Genomic DNA, 19,291 nt, shown 5'->3' with positions numbered 1-19,291 from the left:
GGCACCTTCCTTTGTGAACTAAATTAAAAAAAATAATGAACAGGCCCAGCAAAAGGCAAAGAAGTCACAACCGTGAAAACTCCAGATACAATCCAGAGGGCTCTGGTTTCTAGGCTGGTGGCCTGATTCTCCCTTTTGGATTCTTCATTCTGGTCTTCCAAACAGAAGCAGAATCTGCTTTTCAAAAATAAGTGGGGAAAATGCTGCTGAGCTCTGGCGTGTAGTTCTGGAAACCTTTTCACATCCCACTGAAGAACGCAGGTGCACTTCTACTGGGGGGCTTCTAGGAGGGAGGACCATGTGAGTGAGATGGGGTGGGAGTGGGATGAGGGCTCAGTAAGCAGCTAAGAACAGATGGAAAGTTTCACCTCTAAGTCCTAAGCTCACCCTAAGGTCCATTTGCTTAACTTCTGAAAAACGACTTTTCTCATCTAAAGAACTGGAAATCTAATTTTTTGTCTGATGACAAACTCTATGGTTACGCACTCTACCTTCAGCTTGCAGACTGTACTCAAGTGTCCTAGGATCTTGAGAAGATGACTACATATACACGAGAGCTTATCGATCGCATGTTCCATGGGGAGAGCTTACCAACCTCCCTCCAAACAAAAACCTCGTTTTTAGCAGTGCCAAGGCTTTGCTTCTACTAGATTGACTAGCTCTTTCAAACAAAGATTGGTTTCTTCCCCACATAACAGTCTCTTAGAACTCATCTTTGCCTCTCCTTGCTGTCCTCTTGGACAAAGCCTCCCTTTAGGGCACCTTGGATCCTGTCAGTGATCAGGGTCTGAACCAGAACCCCAGACCCTGGTTCTGATGCTGTTTACTTTACAAGATCCGTTGGTTCCCTACCAACTCTCGAATTCCATTTCTGCTCTGATGGTCTCTCCATCAGTGAGCCAGTTCCTCTCTCTGGATGGATCATACAGCATAGACCGACAATATGAAATGTCTGGGTCCAGAGATGGGCCCGGCCTTCCTGATGGGCAGTGCTGATAAGCATACCTTGAACTCGTAGGATTCTTCAATGATCACCTCCAGTCTGGTGTGCTCTCCCAGAATGGGGCGCCCCATTTCTGCAATGCGCCTCTCTTCCTCTTCTTTGCTGGTCAGTGGCTGCTTGTCATCATATTCATCTGTGAAACGGAAGGGCAAGAGATTGAGGATAGACTCCATTTTATTTGGAAATCCCTGGATCCTGAAACAAGGACACCAAGAAGGAAGGAAGTCCTGATGACCTACTGGAAGTCCCTGGGGTGATGTTGCAGGGAGAGAACTGGACAGATGCCTGTCATGTGGGGCCGTGATCACTGGTGACAGCAAGTGATCAAAACATCCCACAAACTAATCACCAGCCAAAGAACAGATCAGGAAAAGCAACTGACAGGATCATATCCCTGGGAAAACTCTGCCATATGGCATCTATGATGAGGGAATCACCCAGGTGTTCCCTAGGATGCCGGTTCACCTGGCCGTTTGTACACATTCTTTTAGCACATGAGGAAGAGGAAACACAATTAAAGCTGCCAAGAGAAAGAATCTGGTCTCTTCCTCTCTACTTGCAAGAGGCAACAGAAAATGCCCCAGGGGCAAAGAGATGATAGATGGGAAATTCTTATCTTAGCTTCTTATTTGCTACTGCAAGTTAAGAAGCTAAGCATCCATGCATTCCACATTTTAGTAAGATGCCTGTACTCCAGGGCTGTCTCTCTCTGGTGCAAAGCTGATGGGTTGGGAGGACCTTGATCACGTTAATCTTAAAGGAAACAAGGAAGAGGGAGTGTGAGGCCTTCAGGGAATTACTACTACTCACCATGGGGGCATGATTATTTCCAGAACTACCAAGTAATTTACACTCCAGGAGAAACTCGTGGGTACTAAGAAAATGTTAATGGACTTGAGAGTCCATTAATGAGGGGAAGCTCACAGTTGGTTCCTCTCTGTGTGAAGGTCATTAAATAAATCCCAGACTGAAAAGGCCATGCACATGTGAAGGACAAACACTCTTCCTATAATCACTCAGGCCCTGTCCTTCAGGCTCAGGATGTGGAACAAGACAGGCCACTTCCCCTCACAGTTGAGCTGAATGGACCTCATTGACAAGGATCTAGTATTGGTGGCACAGAAAGACTGCAGCCCTGATGCCCTCATTTCTAGAACCTTCTAGGCAAACTGCCTGCAATGGGAATCTATGGACTGGGGAGCAATCAGGGTGGGAAGGACTTGAGCCCAGACTCCTTGCCTTTTGCATTTAGGCATCAGCTATTGCAGGAGTTCACAACTCCCTTCCTCTCCAAAGACACAGGGCTTCCCTCTGCTGAGGGACCCTACCATGGTGGGTCCATCTGATGCACCAGCAAATGATGCAGAAAACTAGTTCCTAGGCCAGTTGTTACGGAGCAGATGGGCTAGAGGCACTGCTAGCATTTTATATGAAAGTGAAAGTGCCACTTGGATTTTAATTTGAATTAGAAGACATTAGGGGAAGAATATTTACTATGTTCACTTTTCATAGTTTATTTACAAATGGGAAGTTGTTTTTAATGGGATTCAAGTTGATTTGTGCTTCCCTGGTGGCTCAGGTGGTAAAGCGTCTGTCTACAATGCAGGAGACCTGGGTTCGATCCCTGGGTTGGGAAGATCCCCTGGAGAAGGAAATGGCAAACCACTCCAGTACTCTTGCCTGGAAAATCCCATGGACAGAGGAGCCTGGTAGGCTAAAGTCCATGGGGTCACAAAGAGTTGGACACGACTGAGCACACTCCCACTTCCACAAGTTGATTTAGGTATAAAAATATAGAGGAATTACAAAAGAAAGGTGATACAATATAGTGGCATGACTTTAAACTGCATTTCACAAAATGAAATGATTTGGAACATGACATTAACTATATGGACATGGTAGTAAATGAAATCAAATCATGTAGTGAGCAAAAAGGTTATTCCCTTTTTAATCATCCTTGAGTCCTTCTGATGATGAAGACATGCTTATTTGGGGGATGTTACATCTGTAACTAGTTCCTGACATTAGGGTTTCTATCCTTTAGGAAAGAGAAAACATTTATCAGGCATAGAGCACTGGACTGCATAGAGCTAGAAGTTAATAACTATTTTCATCCTAAAATTTTTAACATTATTTTGTATTTATGACAAATACTAGCTTTTCATTAGTGTTAGTGACTTGGTTTTTTTTTTTTTTTAATGAATTTAGTGAAGTAAAAACATGAGGCAAAACATTGGATGGAGCACATAACTGTACAGTTGGTATGAAGCCAACGAAATAATGCAGGAGAGGTATGAGAATGACCAAGATTTAGGAATATCCGAACCAAACCAAAGAAAAGCAGGGCACCTGGTTCCTATCGCTTCCTTCTACACTGTTTCCAGACTTGACTTGAATTTAATGCCACACTTTATCCTACTGTCTACCCATCTAGAAAACCTTCCCCATTTTCACCTAGCTGAATCCTACTTATTTTTCAAAACTTTACCTCTTATTGCATGAAATATCCTTCAACTGACTTGCTTAGGAATGACCACTATAAGTTAGTTCTCAGTATTTGTTGTGTGCATATATTAAACATGGACACTTCTAATACACTACTTTTTTGTATTTAAACTACCTTTTGTTGTTGCTGTTTAGTCAGTAAGTAGGCTTTGACTCTCTTGTGACCACATGGACTGTAGCCTGCCAGGATCCTCTATCCATGGGATTTTCCAGGCAAGAATACCTGGGGTGGGTTTCCATTTCCCTCTCAAAAAACCATATTTACATACAAATATTCTGCATAAAAACTTAACAAGACAGAACAATATGTCTCATTGCTCTCTGAATTGCCCTCATATCCCCCAGAGCCTATTATGATGTAGCAGGATAAAGTTCTAGGTGCCTACTAAGTATTTGTCATGTGACTGTCCAATTCACCATTAGAAAAGTCTCTATTTGCGCTATGCATAGAAAGACTATTCAATCATTTCACATGTGTCATCACACTCTTACTATACGTCAGCACACTGAGGCCTTCCAACCCCATTCTCTTTTCTAGGAACTCATGGTCCAGTGGGAAGTGAGGCATATAGATCGGGCAACTTCTACTACAACAAGCTAAGGACTGCAGATTCAGGGGGCGGGAGCAGCTTCCCTCTGCCCCCAGGGAATCAGGGAAAGCTTCAAGAGAGAGGAGATACTTTGAAATTTGCCTTGAAGCATGTATAGAAGCTCACCAGGTGAAGGTGGTGGGAAGGATGGCTGGGAGGTATTATAATAGAGGACAGAGTGGTATTCCAAGCCGAGAAGTCAAAGCACAGAGGCCTAGTGTCATAGTAGGGTCAAGGCTATTTTCACTTAATAAATGTCATGAACACTTAGGAGATATTTATATGTAACAGACAGTAGCTGGATAAATCCTTTTATTGCTCTATAATGATACAGATGGGCTTCCCTGGTAGCTCAGCTAGGAAAGAATCCACCTGCAATGCAGGAGACCTTGGTTCAATTCCTGGATTGGGAAGATCCCCTGGAGAAGAGAATGGCAACCCACTCTAGTATTCTTGCCTGGAAAATCCCGTGGACAGAGGAGCATGGCCAGCTACAGTCCTTGGGGTTGCAAAAAGTCAGACATGACTGAGTTAGCCCTACTACTCTAGTGATACAGATAAGTTAGCATTCATTATCCAGATTTTTGAAACTGGCAAAGAGGAGAGCTAAGCAATTTTTAAAAGTGTCTTCTCTTTAGATAGCTTTTATTGAATAGGGAAATAGTTTAATAGCACATTTTTTGATCAACTATTATGTTTCTTGTCGCTTTGAGTGTTGGATCAAATGCAGTTCATTTTAATATGGTCAAGTCAGTTTCATTTTCTTCTTTATGCACATGCTGTGCTTTTTGTTTGGCTTCTCAGATAGAAGAAATTCTCTGTTTAATTCTCCCCCTCTCTCTATCTGTATATGTACATAAGCTTGTAAGCTTGTGTCTAAGTCGCTTCAGTTGTGTCCGACTCTGTGCAACTCTATGGACTACAGCCCACGAGGCCCCTCTATCCATGGGGATTCTCCAGGCAAGAATACTGGAGTCGGTTGCCATGGCCCTCCTCCAGGGGATCTTCCCAATCCAGGGATCGAACCCACGTGTGTTGTCTCCTGCATTAGTAGGCAGATTTTTACCACTAGCACCAGCTGGGAAGCCCCATATGTACATATACTTGTACCTATTTTTAAACTCACTTATTTTACTGAGAAGTTGATAATAAATTATGTGACATCATGATCTTAAAAAACAATGCAACTTAAAGATCAAATGCATAATGAAGAGCCATGGTTCAAATCAGTATTGACAAGACAGAAAATAATCCTGGGATAAAATCATCTGTAGGGGAGAAATCTGAGAGAAGATATTCCCTGGCAGTTTGCAGCAATTTGCTGGCCTCTCTGATTAGAACCTAAGGAGGCCCATAATTTATTTCCATGAGGAATATTCTGGAACAATTCTGCAGTCAGGGCTGCATGATGATTAAGTGGGTGTGCGGGATACGAGAAACAAGGGAAGTCCTACTGAGGAGTGCTTCTGTCGCCACGGCCAGTGATGGGTGATGGTAACAACTGGAGAGTGGGTATCGGTGTCCTCATCCAGAGACTCGGTGGCAGGGAGAAGGAGCTCAAACTGGGCTCTAACCCTACTGTCGATATGGGACAGTTCTGTCATCCTTGAGTCACCCTGTCAACGTTCCTCTCTGGAGAAACCCCACAGATGCACCGTCATCTGTTTGTGTTTGGCTAACATCATGTTGCCTGGAGGCAGGAAAGGCAGACTCTGAGAAGAAAGTCAGCTTGCTTTTAAACATACTTCGTAATACTTGGAATAAAAGACCCATGCCTGAGAAACGAGATTTGCAAGAAATCTGGAATATACTGAAACTTGGGAGGCCTCTGCACAGAGTCCCCTTTATAGGTCCATGCTGCCCCTTCCGCCATGCTTCCCACCCTGGGCTGTTGTGGTGGTGTCTTGTGGCTGACCCAGGACACCCCTCCCACTGCAGAGAAGCCATGTATAGCAATGTTTCAGTGGGAACAGGGGCTGAATTGTGTCACTTGGACTGATACTAAAGCTGAAACTCCAATACTTTGGCCACCTCATGCGAAGAATTGACTCATTGGAAAAGACCCTGATGCTGGGAGGGACTGGCAGCAGGAGGAGACAAAGGATGAGATGGCTGGATGACATCACTGACTCGATGGACATGAGTGTGGGTAAACTCTGGGAGTTGGTATGGACAGGGAGGCCTGGCGTGCTGCGATTCATGGGGTCGCAAAGAGTCGGACACGACTGAGCGACTGAACTGAACTGAACTGAATATCTGAAGACCCAAAGAACACTTGAAGGCGGTTAACTGTGGTTTTCAAGGCCCGTGAGGAAACGAGTACCTGCGATGGTGATTATAGTAGAGGGGAGTGGATGTTCTCTAGCATGAACTTTCCTGAAGACAGGCTGGCCTAGCAAAAGGACAGGTAAAAGTCAGCAGAATGGATGGTACTGGTTTGCCAGCAGAGCTCTGTGGAATTAGTAAGCATCACACCCAAAGGCATACAACACACACGGTGTTAGTCTGGGGACTGAGTGGTCAGAGGTCACTGTTCTGTAGGTCACAGAAGAGAGCAGGTCAGTGGGGCAAGGGTTCTAGGAGCCAAGCCAGATTGTTTCTATGAAGCACACACGCCACAGACAGGAATGCAGCCACACTCCTGCAGGTGTCTGAGCGTACTAACCATGTCCTTCACGTGCCTGCTTCCAGAGGCATCACCAAACTACAGAAAGTACCTGGTGCTCCTTTTAGAGCCTACTGGTGCCAACAACATGGCCTTGAGCAGGCCATTTCCCCAGCTTTCCCATATGTAACATGGAGATAGTAGGACCTGCTCTGTCCACATCACAGGCTTGTTTGAGGATCAAGTAACATAATATTAAAAAAATATGCTTATTTATTTCTTGGGCAGTCTGGAGGGGAAAAGGCTGTATACACTGGCAGGTTTGCAAGGGTGTTCCATTGTCACCATGACTGGCTGGATTTCCTAGTTGACATCTGACTGACAGATGCACCTGCTGTTGGTTTCTACCAAGAGTTCCCATAACTGACCTGGGAATCATATAAGATTCACACTCTGCGCAAACTCTGCCATATGCTTGCTGTCTATACTTGGACAAAGTGTTTCTTTCAGATTCAGTTTTCTCAACTGTTAAGAGAAGTCAGACTTGAAGGGGATTTGTTCTTCTAACCCAAGTACCAGAGGGTCTAAAGTATGTTTAACTGTTGGAATTTTCATAGCTTGGCTTCCTTAGAAAGCCATGTGCCTTATGAAAACTATCATATGATAAGCATAATATGATCAGAAGAGTAACTTTTAAAGAGGTATATTGACTATTATGCACTTTTAATTAATTAGCAAAATTTAGCTGCCTTTTTTGGGAATCAAACATGCCTCTCTCTTTGCAAACTGAGCCAGAATACTTAATTTTATTAAAAATATCCAAATTAATGCACTCTAATTTCCCTGCTTTGGGGTCTTCCTATTTTTGTATTTGTTTGGAATTCATACAGTGTATTTAAGAGACACTGTGGAGGTTCTGGATTGAAATGGGATTAAGATGCAAGTAGGAACGTATGAGTTGGGAGGAAGGAATTAAAAGTGCTGGAAACAGTCATCACATGGCCTTGGATGTAAAGGCCAAGCTCTGAGCCCTGGATGAGTGGTTGGAGCACATTGATTAATCTCTTTGAACCTTCATTCTTCTAAGTGAGAAAAAGTCTTATCCTGTAAGGTTGAAGAACAAATGATATAATGAATAAGAGATGCTTTCCAGATTCTAATGAGCTATAACGTAATAAGGGTTATAATGTTATGGGCCTGGAGGGTCAAGGGGGGATTACATCATAGACAACAACAAGGGCCTTCCAATGAGGCAAAGATAAGCAGCAACAGGAGAAGATTTGCAAATTCCAAAAGCATCCCCAGCATTTAATGTCCACTACTAATGACATTTCTGAAATAGAGACGCTGTGCTGTGGACTAAATGACTTTTTCAATTTCCATATATCCTGATTTAAATTAGATTTTCAAACTCAGCTGCAAAGACTGTGTAAATCTGCAGGCAAAGTCCAAGAGCTAGATTAATTCTTCTCTACTGCTCCTGTATCTCAAAGCCTTGACTTCAAAGCTTCAAACTGACTTCAAAGGAAAGCTCTTCAGGGCTTACAGCTGCTTTTCACTGTGTAGACCTACATCTGGACATGGAACAACAGACCGGTTCCAAATAGGAAAAGGGGTACGTCAAGGCTGTATATTGTTACTCTGCTTATTTAACTTATATGCAGAGTACATCATGAGAAACGCTGGGCTGGAAGAAGCAGAAGCTGGAATCAACACTGCCAGGAGAAATATTAATAACCTCAGATATGCAGATGACACCACCCTTATGGCAGAAAGTGAAGAGGAGCTAAAAAGCCTCTTGATGAAAGTGAAAGAGGACAGTGAAAAAGTTGGCTTAAAGCTCAACATTCAGAAAATGAAGATCATGGCATCTGGTCCCATCACTTCATGGGAAATAGATGGGGAAACAGTGGAAACAGTGTCAGACTTTATTCTGGGGGCTCCAAAATCACTGCAGATGGTGACTGCAGCCACGGAATTAAAAGACGCTTACTCCTTGGAAGAGAAGTTATGACCAACCTAGATAGCATATTCAAAAGCAGAGACATTACTTTGCCAACAAAGGTCCGTCTAGTCAAGGCTATGGTTTTTCCTGTGGTCATGTATGGCTGTGAGAGTTGGACTGTGAAGAAGGCTGAGCACTGAAGAATTGATGCTTTTGAACTGTGGTGTTGGAGAAGACTCTTGAGAGTCCCTTGGACTGCAAGGAGATCCAACCAGTCCATTCTGAAGGAGATCAACCCTGGGATTTCTTTGGAACAAATGATACTGAAGCTGAAACTCCAGTACTTTAGCCACCTCATGCGAAGAGTTGACTCATTAGTAAAGACTCTGATGCTGGGTGGGATTGGGGGCAGGAGGAGAAGGGCACGACAGAGAATGAGATGGCTGGACGGTATCACTGACTCAATGGACATGAGTCTGAGTGAACTCCGGGAGTTGGTGATGGACAGGGAGGCCTGGCGTGCTGCGATTCATGGGGTTGCAAAGAGTTGGACACGACTGAGCAACTGAACTAAACTGAGACCTACATTTTAGAACTTTCCCCAGAGGTATCTATAGAGAGTGGATCCCAGATATTCTTGGTTCAAGAGAAGAAGGGTCATGTAAAGTGAGAGGAACAAACCAATGTAGAGATCCTCAGAGGGTTCTGCAAATTCTCTCATTTTAACTGCATCATTGCAAGTTTTGGGAAGAGGTGGTAACACCAGAAAAACTGCTATTGGAGATTAAAATCTGAACCATAAGAAATAGCTTAATGAAGTATATGAAATAGTAGAAAACCGTTGAAAGACATGATTCTGTCCTCTTGGATGCATAATGTATCCAAGACAGAAAATGTTAGATATTATTAGTCAGGTATTCTAGAACTTGATATGAACAATTTCCGTGAAAAGAAAATTAGATACCATTAATTACTTACTAAAAAGAAAGATGCCTCAAGTGATATATAAGGAAGCCCCTAAAAGTAAAATCTTGACAAAGTCAATGATAAAACAGGAAGATATCCAAACACATCGATACATTTTAACAAGAGATTCTATCTACCCTAAAGACTTTGTGAAGGTCTCAGGGCCAAGCAGTAGATACTACTATTCCTACCTTCCTCAATGCACACAAGGATCAATTACTTATTGGGTGATTGAATCAGAATTATTTCCAAAAAGACTTCAGTAAATGATAAGATGAAAAAGAAAAGATTAAAGTTTTAAAAGTAAATGTACATTCCTGCCTTCAGATTCAAAACTAGCATCATTGGCAGTGCAGAACTGGGAAGACTTGACCTAGAGAAAGTCAGGCGAATCAGGTTTAAGAAATTCTCTGTGAGCACTTGCCCTGTTGAACATTTCTATCCTTTTCAAATTCTATGTCTCCAAGAGCCTGTGAATTATTTTGTCATTAAACTCTGTGTCTGGAGAGAAAGCAGTGGAAGGCAATAGTCCATGTGAAATTGGATGCATTCAGAAAGTTCCACTTTGACAGAATCATGTTGAAACTTCCTAATCATGAGTTTACACTGATGGTGGTTTAAGTTAACCCCATCCCCCACCATAACATTTTCAAATAGAATTTTTGAAAATGTTTCTTTTCTAAACATATTTGTTTAACTATCTTGTTTCAGAAAAAAATAATTAGATTATTGATATCTACATAATTGTATTGGAAAATGCCACAACCATTGGGATAGCCTTTAGAGACATCTTCAACCTGCAGCTTCAGACAAACTAGAAGGATATTTACTTCCCTCTCTAAATCTACATGGATGATTTTGAAAGTGTGCAAAAATATTTAAGGTCAAAAGAGAGGATGAGGTAAGGAAATATCGCCCTTCTATAAATAAGGAAATAGCTTTAAAGTTGTGCTTAAAAATGCAATCAACAGTGGCTGGGTACCATTCTGAATTTAAGAGTTTAAAATTTTTTAACTGGAGTATGGAGTTTTTACAGAACACTTTGTCGTCCACTTCAAGTGGCAGACATATTACTCGTTACCATGTTAAGAATGCTAAAACTTCTCAGAAGGATGTGGTGGGCAGAGCGAAGGCCTGCTTTGTCTTCTCCCAATAGGACATTATCTGTGATTAGAATCCTGAGCTTGGGCCAGGGAGTTGGCCTGGATGTCAACTCCTCTGCTTCCTTGAGACTAGCAGTCATTGTATTTATTCTGGTGCTCTCTGGAGCATCTAGCAGAGTTCCCTCACGTTATCAACACTATGTGTATATCTGTAAATTGATCAGTGTCAAAACACAACCAATTACAGGTTCTCCATACCAATTTGCTCATAAATAAACACAACACACCCACTGTTAATGTGTAAAACATTAAATGTGTAAAATCAGCAACAGCACTCCGTGTACCACAGCTAAAGGTTAATTCAGGATAAGTAAGACACGGTTCTTATTTGATATTTAAGGGTAACTGGGACAAAATGAAGAACATTTTAAAAAATTGTCTTACCATACAGGTATTTCCCTTCATTAAAAGGAAATAAAAATGGGAAATAATTTTTTAAAATGTAAATAACACATGGTGAGAACAGATAGTAAAAAATAAAGTTTGGTTCATTAGACTTAAAAAATTCATACCTGTTATTGTGAAGCCACCTAAAAAAGAAAGAAAATAAATAAATGTTACCATTTATTTCATTTACACCCTAAATAACAAACACCAGTGACACCAGACCACCTGACAACCCATCCAAGGTACAAAAACTTGCCAAATTGTATTTATAATTAAGAAAGGTATGGAAACATCAATTCATGACTTAACCATTAATCATTCTTTTACGGTTATGATGTTCAGTGCACAAATTTAATTCTTGTGCATGCCTAAAAAAATCACTGATTTTTTTTAAAAAGGTAATACTAAACTCCAAGTAGAATGCAAACTATCTGACTTCCACAAAATTATGAGGCCAATCGCTCTAAACAACAATCTTGTTAATAAATCAATAGAAATAAAAGATAAGTCAGAAAGCTACTATGGTACCTGATAGAAAAGGAAAATAACCTAGAAAAATGGAAAGGAAATGCAAGAAATGAAATGCTTACCAAGCTCATTCAATAACAGGGCTGTGAAGGAAACAGACAAAGACAAACACAGAATAAGAGAGCAGATGAATAATGAAAGTAAGAGGAATATCAGCAGAAAGAAATCCAGGCAGATCTGATTATAGTGGTTGGGAGCTGCTACTAAATGGTGCAAGCCAAGTAAATGCGGCATTGGGAGTATTTCCAAAAAAAATCCCTAATTTCTGCAAATGGGTGTGAGTGATTGTATATATAAACAATTCACTTTATATATCATTTCTTGACATTTAAGAAAACATGTCCACTCTATGTTTACACACAGTGTATATATCTAGTTTGCCAAATATAGCAGAAATATTTTATGAAGTTAATCTTAAATCTTTGAGTGAGTCTTCCTCATGAAATATTGCCTGGGAGTGAGTGAGTTCAATAGACAAAAGTCTGAAATCATCCAGGATCTCAGGGACTGTACTTTTCATGTACCTTTCAATGAAAATGGAGAAAATATCTTAGGACATTTCATTTTGGCCATCCCTCCAGATAAGGAGATTTTGACCCAAGGTGAAGATCTCTCGCTGGAGGCTCTATATGCATGATATTTTGGTCATCAAGGAATGCTTAGGTTTTCTTAAATCCTCAAAACTTGAGTCCCAGGAATTAGTGCTTATTTGTGTGTCCTTCTCTATGACTTCTGCACATTCCAGTTGGACAGCCACATTGCTTCTTGTGGACACATAATTTCACGGAAACTGACAAGTCAGCCAGGGAAGGCTTACGGTGGGGGGAGAGGACATAAACATTTCGTCTTTCAGGCTCTGTGCTTTAAGCTCAGACTGTAACTGTGGCACTTTATTTCGGTGAAACCTATTGCCTAAATGTATCAAATAAATTACTTCCAGATGAGAATGTTACAATTACTTCTTTAGGACCAGTTTTCTAATGGTAGTGGCATTAGAGGAAACTTTCAAAAACAAGTCAGTCATCTTACTTATGATGCCACAGATCTACTTGGTGGGTGTCGAAAGCAGATAGTACTATCAAGGAATTTTAATTTGCTTTTATATGAAGGCATATTTTACTAAAATGACAATCGAAAGAGCTGTGTATCCAAGATGCTCTTCTTTGAGATAAAAGGCAATCCTTTGGAGGAATACAATTAGAAGTAAGTGCTTTTTCCTGTATGTTAATGAGGCATTTTTGATCCCATCTTTGTAAGAAATCAGCACAATTTTCTAAAGTGTCTTTTTCTTTCACCTGCTATGGAGCATATTAAATAAGCTGCATTAAAATGGGTCCCCAGTGCTCCTCCTCCATCATTCCAAAGGCTGCTGTTACCTTTTTGAACTTGTCCTGATTAAGTCAGGACAACTTTGTTTTTCTGATGGACTCAGAGGCCAGTGTGTTCTAATAAAAGCAAGATTAGTTAAATTCCACCAAATGTTGGGTCTATATAGGAATTAGTTTTTTGTATTTGATTTTTCCTTTACATGTAAAAATATATATTTCTTGCAAAGTGGTCATTTAACCATTTAAACTGTTCTCATCAATTGTTTCAATGCAATCAATATGTACTATGTTCATTTTATAGATACTGTTAAATTTACCATTCCTTTTAAAATGGCCACTATTAGAGGGTAATTATGGGAAGCCTTTATAATAATTCAAAATTTTTAAAAAAACCTATTTTTAAAGCTGATATAAAATTCAGCTTTATAAAAAAATTTATTAAAATTTGTAAAAATTTAAAAAATAAAAAAATTTAATTTCATGCTGTTTTTTATTTTTAGAAAAACTTTGTTAGAAATATGTCAGTTCAATAAGAATTGAGAGAGTTTGAAGCATAAGGCAGAATCAGCCTTAATTAAGGGTTATTAATCAACTATCATCATGTCCTTTCTACTAAAGAAAATTCATATGCCTATAGGTTTTATACCTTTCAAATTTCATATCTGATGATATGAATAATACTATGCAAAAATGAATACTACTCTTTAAAGATCTTTGTTCTTACTGTTTTTTTTTAAACTGGCTTCTCTAAGGAAGACTAATTATTGAATTCTGAAATTTCCTATTATTTACCATGAGATGCAACTACCATGGCTAATATGTATACAGTAGTGTCCATCGCTAACATAGTAGGGGATGCTTAATAGCTGGAACCAAATTTTTGAATGATTCCTGGGCAGTGAAAAACTAAACCCAGAAATTATTCTTTTATGTCATCCTTTCTGAATTACAGAACTGTCTTCCATTATTTCTGAAATCTGGTATCAATAAAGGTGAATTGGGATTTCCTGAAGAAAAGGGGCATTTCTTGGTGCATTGTGAAATAGGGAAGGGAAATGAAATTGCTAAAGCTTCAAAGGAGAGGAAGTATAGTACTTGGAAGCGAGGAAGAGGAGAGAGTTAAGTGTGAGAGTAGGGGACACGGAGAGAAGAGTACAATTTCTCGCTGGTATGTCTTTGTATACTCTCACACCTTTCATTCCTCTTCTTATCCATTTTGGTTCCTCAAGCACAAGGGAGAAACTGCACTCTTTCTCATATTCCTCACGGTCAAATATTCTAATGGTAATGATCTTCCTGTGGGAACACAAGACAAAGGCAAAACAAATGGTTGGAGTCACACGCTCATGCTAGGTGTTCACCAAGCAGCATGTTACTGTGATGTTATGGAAGGAGAACTGGCCACACATGGACCTCCAGGAGTATGTAAAAGGGCATCCAGGGACTCTCAGCTGGCCCCCGCCAATCTTCTCTGCCAATCCATCACTGATACAAATTCTTCTGCTTCAATTTAGCAGTCAGGAGGTACCCCAAATTAAGAAATCAGACAGTTGGCTTTATGGGGGTGTAGCCAGCATCAGCACCAACATTTCCAGCAATGGAAGCTTGGCTGTACTGCCGATGCTCAGACTGCAATGTGCAGAGTGGCCCAAACTGGTTGATGGGGCTCCAGGCCAGCCCTACTGTGGCCCCAAGGAGATCTATGCCCTGTTACATAGGTGGAGGGATGTGTGCATCGTAAGTCACGTTCTGAAGAGTGCAGGCATCCAGGGACGGCACAGGCCAGCAGAAGCTGTTGGGCTCAGCCCTGGAGCAGCTCCCCCACCTTTCTTCTCACTCATCTCCACCAGGCGGGGCTCTCCAATCTCAAGGAAGAAGGTCTTGTTTTTCTCATACTCCTCATCATCAATTACCTTGACTGATATTGTTTTGCTGAAACAGAGAAGAATAGAAATTGACGAACAAGGGGAAGAGGAAAGAGAAGAGAAGGAACATAGAGAAGAGGAAAGCAAGGTTAACGAGCGGCACTTCCAGACAAACGCCAACTGAGAAACTTCTGGACTGTGAGACTGTCCTTCCAGAAAGGGTGTGTGGGATGGCTCTGAGAGACCAGAGAGATCACCCAATGCACAGCGCCCCTGCCCACGGCCACAGAATTATTTCAGTCAAAACACAGCTCTCATACTGCTGGGTTTATCATCATTGTGGGAAGCAGAAAAACACAGATCACAATAATAAGAAAAGAAAAATGTAAGTAAATACCTTAACCATAGGACTGTCTGAGCTATGCTCTGGAATTCACTCCTGTGATACAAATAAGTAAACCGCATCAAAATATGAACAGAGGCTACCTCTGTTCATAATAGGCATGAGGATCATTTTTGTGAGGATCATTTTGTGAGGCTTTCATTTCGCTTTATTTCCAAACATGACATTTTTATCATAAAATTTTAATAATATATATATTTATATATATAAAAGGATCACAAAATAAAATATCTTACCCCACCCAATGTCCTAGAGTGAAACTCATTTTCAAGTGAGTCAGATTTTCCACCTAGATCAAAAGGGGAAGTTGTGTTTTGTCTCTCTAAAGATGAAGGCCTCTTAAAGTGGGGGTGAGGAGTGATGTTCTATTTTCTTCCCTCCCAAAGTTGAGTTTCAGCTTAGACAAAGTACACTCTTTATCCTTCTTGCAAACTCCATGGATATGTCAAGACATTTCAATAAGAATTCTTCCTGCAATCGATCCTTTAACACTTTTTGCCTTGTTGTCTTATGGTTGTGATTGACAGGCAGGCATGACAAATGCAAATATGCAAATCTCAGCCTCCCCTAAGGCTTGATGACTCTGAAGAGGAATCTAGTGTTACCTTCCAATTAATAAGGGTTTAATCACTTCATGTATTACAACTTATTCAGAGCCCCAAAACACGCGTTTGTTCTTGAAAATATCTTTTATTCAGTAACATTGGCCAAGAATATTTCTGACTAAAGGTTTAAAAATGATCGAGTTTTCAAAGACACACAGTTTTAATGTCATGCACATTATTTAGTTTTGGTGGAATTTTCCAGGTTTTCTATAAAGGTCTCTCTTTTATTCTTTTTTTGATTATTGATCAAAGCTCTCAAGTTTCATTTAGACCTACACATGCCAAAGAGCACCAGCTTTCTTTTCTCATATGAAGGAGAATAAACGTAGAAGTTGCTTTTAATTCTCTGAATTTCCCAGCCTCTAATGCTAAGTGAGAACAAATGACTGCTTCTGGTTCTAAAGAGCCTCATAACCTCCTCCCTGCTCCTCACCTAAAGAACATCCCCCATAATACTCACATCCCAGTGGCTCACTGCTAAGGAATTGGAACACATGATAGTGTCTTTCTATCTCAGCTTTGTCTGAAATAGTAAGGCTAGGTGAGCACCTGTCAATGACTAAAGCAACATCATTTTTAAAGAGCAGTTAGATATTTGTAAAACTACCAACAGTCTGACAAAAGTTCAGGTGAACAATTCCTAACTTCCAAAACTATGTTCTGAAATTCACCAATTTACTTTATATCTATAACCAGCCTGCTCTGACTATATCAGGGTATCTGATCATTCCTCAGTATCCAAAAACATACAAAATATTAGAGAAAGCACAAGAAGATAAAGGAATTGATGATACATGTGTTTTTCATTTTAGAATGAATTTGGTAAGTGAGATCAAATTTATTCTTCAAAAAACTGCATTTTAGGTATTAATTTCCACTTTACTGCCTTGTAATCATAAACTATACTTGTACGTAGCTGCTAAAGCCTTCAGCATCATACGATCGTGTGTGGGAAAACGCTGGTGGGCATTAGAAGGGTCCTGCTACTGTCTTTTGGACCTAATGGCCTCTAATCAAGATACTTCACGGTAGAGCACATGGTGCAATGCTCTTGCTTATATTACATAAAAACATTTGACTTGTCTTTTTCCATCCTGTATTCCCAACCCATCCCAGATAGCATGCATTATTATAGAATAAAGCATAGTGGAGGTGCTTGGAGTGGTCTTTCTATTAGGGCAAGCATTTGTTTAGAAGAGGCTCCCAGTTTCATTCCCAAAGGGCAACATGACCACTTATTCATAAATAAACAGAAAAACCCAAGTAACATAGTGTTTCTGATCCTTGGTGAATTTAATCTGCTATTGCTGTGATAGGTTTATTTTCTACATTCTGAGTAGCTGATCAATGTGAAAAACATAGGGTCTCACCCCACCCATTTATATAATAAACACTTAAAATTTATCAATAGAGTATCTCTAGTCACTGGGATTATAATCCTTAGAAAACGTTTTAGTACTTGATAACTGTGACACTGGAAGATCAACTCTGAAGGAAAAGAAAACAGTACTTCTGCAGGTGCCTGGCAAAGGCACCTAAAACAGATGGGATTTGCATAATGGTATATCATTTCAAAATCATTAGTAATACAATCAATAGTGCCCCTGACAGGAGGAGCCATTAAATCACATATTGATTTTACTCCTCTTGCTCAGTATAGCTATTAATAGGAAACTTGATTATTAAAGGAAAATTCAGTCAATTTAAAGAGGCAAGATAAAGAAATCAATATGAATTAGTCCTCTGAATCAAGAGAGGCAAAAACCAGAAGAGATTGGTAATGCTCATCTTTTGCTTTAGAACAAAACTGTTTCTCCCCCTAGCAAAGGTGCATGCGTGCTAAGTCATTTCAGTCATTTCTGACTCTGTGCAGCCTTATGGACTGCAGCTCCCCAGGCCCCTCTGTTCATGGGATTCCCTAGGCAAGAATACTGGAGTGGGTTGCTGTGCCCTCCTCCAGAGAACCTTCCCAACCCAGGGATCGAACCTAAATCTCTTGTGTCTCCTGCATTGGCAGGCAGGTTCTTTATCACTAGCACCACATGGGAAGCCCCTTAACAAAGGCAGAGAGGTGCAACTAACCTACGTAAATTTTAAAGGATCATATCCTTGGCATGTCTTTGGCTCACTTTCCAGAACCTAATGAAAGACTATGGCCACTTCTTTCATCATGGGCGAAGTAAATAAGATGGGGTTGGTTTGGTGAAAACCCCAGTTTCACTTTTAGCTTGATAATCAGCAGAAGCACATCTCTCTCTGCTCCTCACAGTTCTGCAGTGGAAATTAAATCTCAAGGACTGAATGATCTTAGCGGTTCTTCACTTTGCCCCCATTGCCACACCAATCCCATATTCATAGGGCTTTTGCACTGCAACAAGACTCTCTCTCTCTGAGCACATAGATTCATGTTGGCTATACTTTGGTTCTATTTATCAATGGGAAGCAGTCAGATAACTGCTATTCTTTCTTTTTTTGAAGTATAGTTAATCTACAGTGTTATATTAGTTTCAAGTGTACACCAAAGTGATTCACTTATATATATATCATTATACTAGTTTTATTATTTCTTTAAATCAGCAAGTTAACCAAAACAAAACTGAAATAGTTGGGGAGATCCAGCCTTTCACCCAACAACAACACCTGCACTAATTTTACACTGATAAGGAACAAACAGAAAAACTGTGTCATGCAATTTTCAATCACCCTAATCATGATGAAGAAGGTAAGGAGAATTTCTCACTTGACTTTTTTACATCACTCTAAAGTTGAAGAGTATACTATAAAAATTATGTTTCCTGGAAACTAGCAACACAGTTACAAATCTTATGATATCATTAAAACATTAAATAATTTCTCAGGATGGCCAAAATATTTATGGAGATACATTTTGGTTCCATTTCTAGAAAAAAAAAAAAAAGCATTTGGTTAAGAAAGATCAAATTATTTAGTGGAAAAATACAGGTCCTTGCTTTGATTTTTGCCTTTCCTTTGATGATACCAAAGCCACGTCTATGTTTTATTTCTCAGTCTTTCTCTTATCTGATGGGTTTCAAAGGACCCAAATTCCTTCAAGCATCCTAGTCAGGAGTTCTTATATCAGGGGGTGCCTCAGGCAAACTATGAGAAAGAGATGGTGTTATTAGCAAGAGTTATAAAATGAAATCTCTTCAATATACTAATATCTCATTATTAAGCCAAATTTGAATCAGCCTCTTTTCAAATTTCAGCTTCAATTTGTCCTTCTGTGCTTTCTTTTCCCTAAGACTACTCTTGAAGTTGAGAGAAGTGAGAAAAGAGGAGTTGGAGGATGAAAAAGAAGAGAATCTTTCTAAATCCTCATAAAATAGAAAGATTTTACCGAGGATTCCACATATATAGGTGCTGCAATCTCTCTTTAG

The 19,291-nt window shown here is 40.1% G+C and overlaps 1 protein-coding gene across 9 annotated transcripts in view; it reads right to left on the bottom strand.

Moving 5' to 3' along the window:
• Positions 1-19,291, bottom strand: part of SLC8A1 (solute carrier family 8 member A1) — a 357,511-nt gene that overhangs the window by 75,932 nt on the left and 262,288 nt on the right. The window contains exons 2-7 of one of the 9 annotated variants that reach the window (XM_068972362.1): positions 14,846-14,952; positions 11,755-11,775; positions 11,290-11,307; positions 11,162-11,176; positions 6,422-6,490; positions 1,006-1,136 (exon numbers count right to left, since the gene is read on the bottom strand). In XM_068972362.1, the coding sequence (XP_068828463.1) occupies positions 1,006-1,136; positions 6,422-6,490; positions 11,162-11,176; positions 11,290-11,307; positions 11,755-11,775; positions 14,846-14,952 (361 nt within the window). Of the gene's footprint in view, positions 1-1,005; positions 1,137-6,421; positions 6,491-11,161; positions 11,177-11,289; positions 11,308-11,754; positions 11,776-14,212; positions 14,317-14,845; positions 14,953-19,291 lie in introns of all 9 variants that reach the window. The other 8 variants (XM_068972418.1, XM_068972224.1, XM_068972282.1 and 5 more) reach the window with 8 other exon arrangements.

This window comes from Capricornis sumatraensis, chromosome 1 (assembly GCF_032405125.1).
Source record: "Capricornis sumatraensis isolate serow.1 chromosome 1, serow.2, whole genome shotgun sequence".
NCBI classification, from domain to species: Eukaryota; Metazoa; Chordata; class Mammalia; order Artiodactyla; family Bovidae; genus Capricornis; species Capricornis sumatraensis.
The sequence above is the reverse complement of the archived record's forward strand: the minus strand, read 5'-3'. Positions and strand labels throughout refer to the sequence as shown.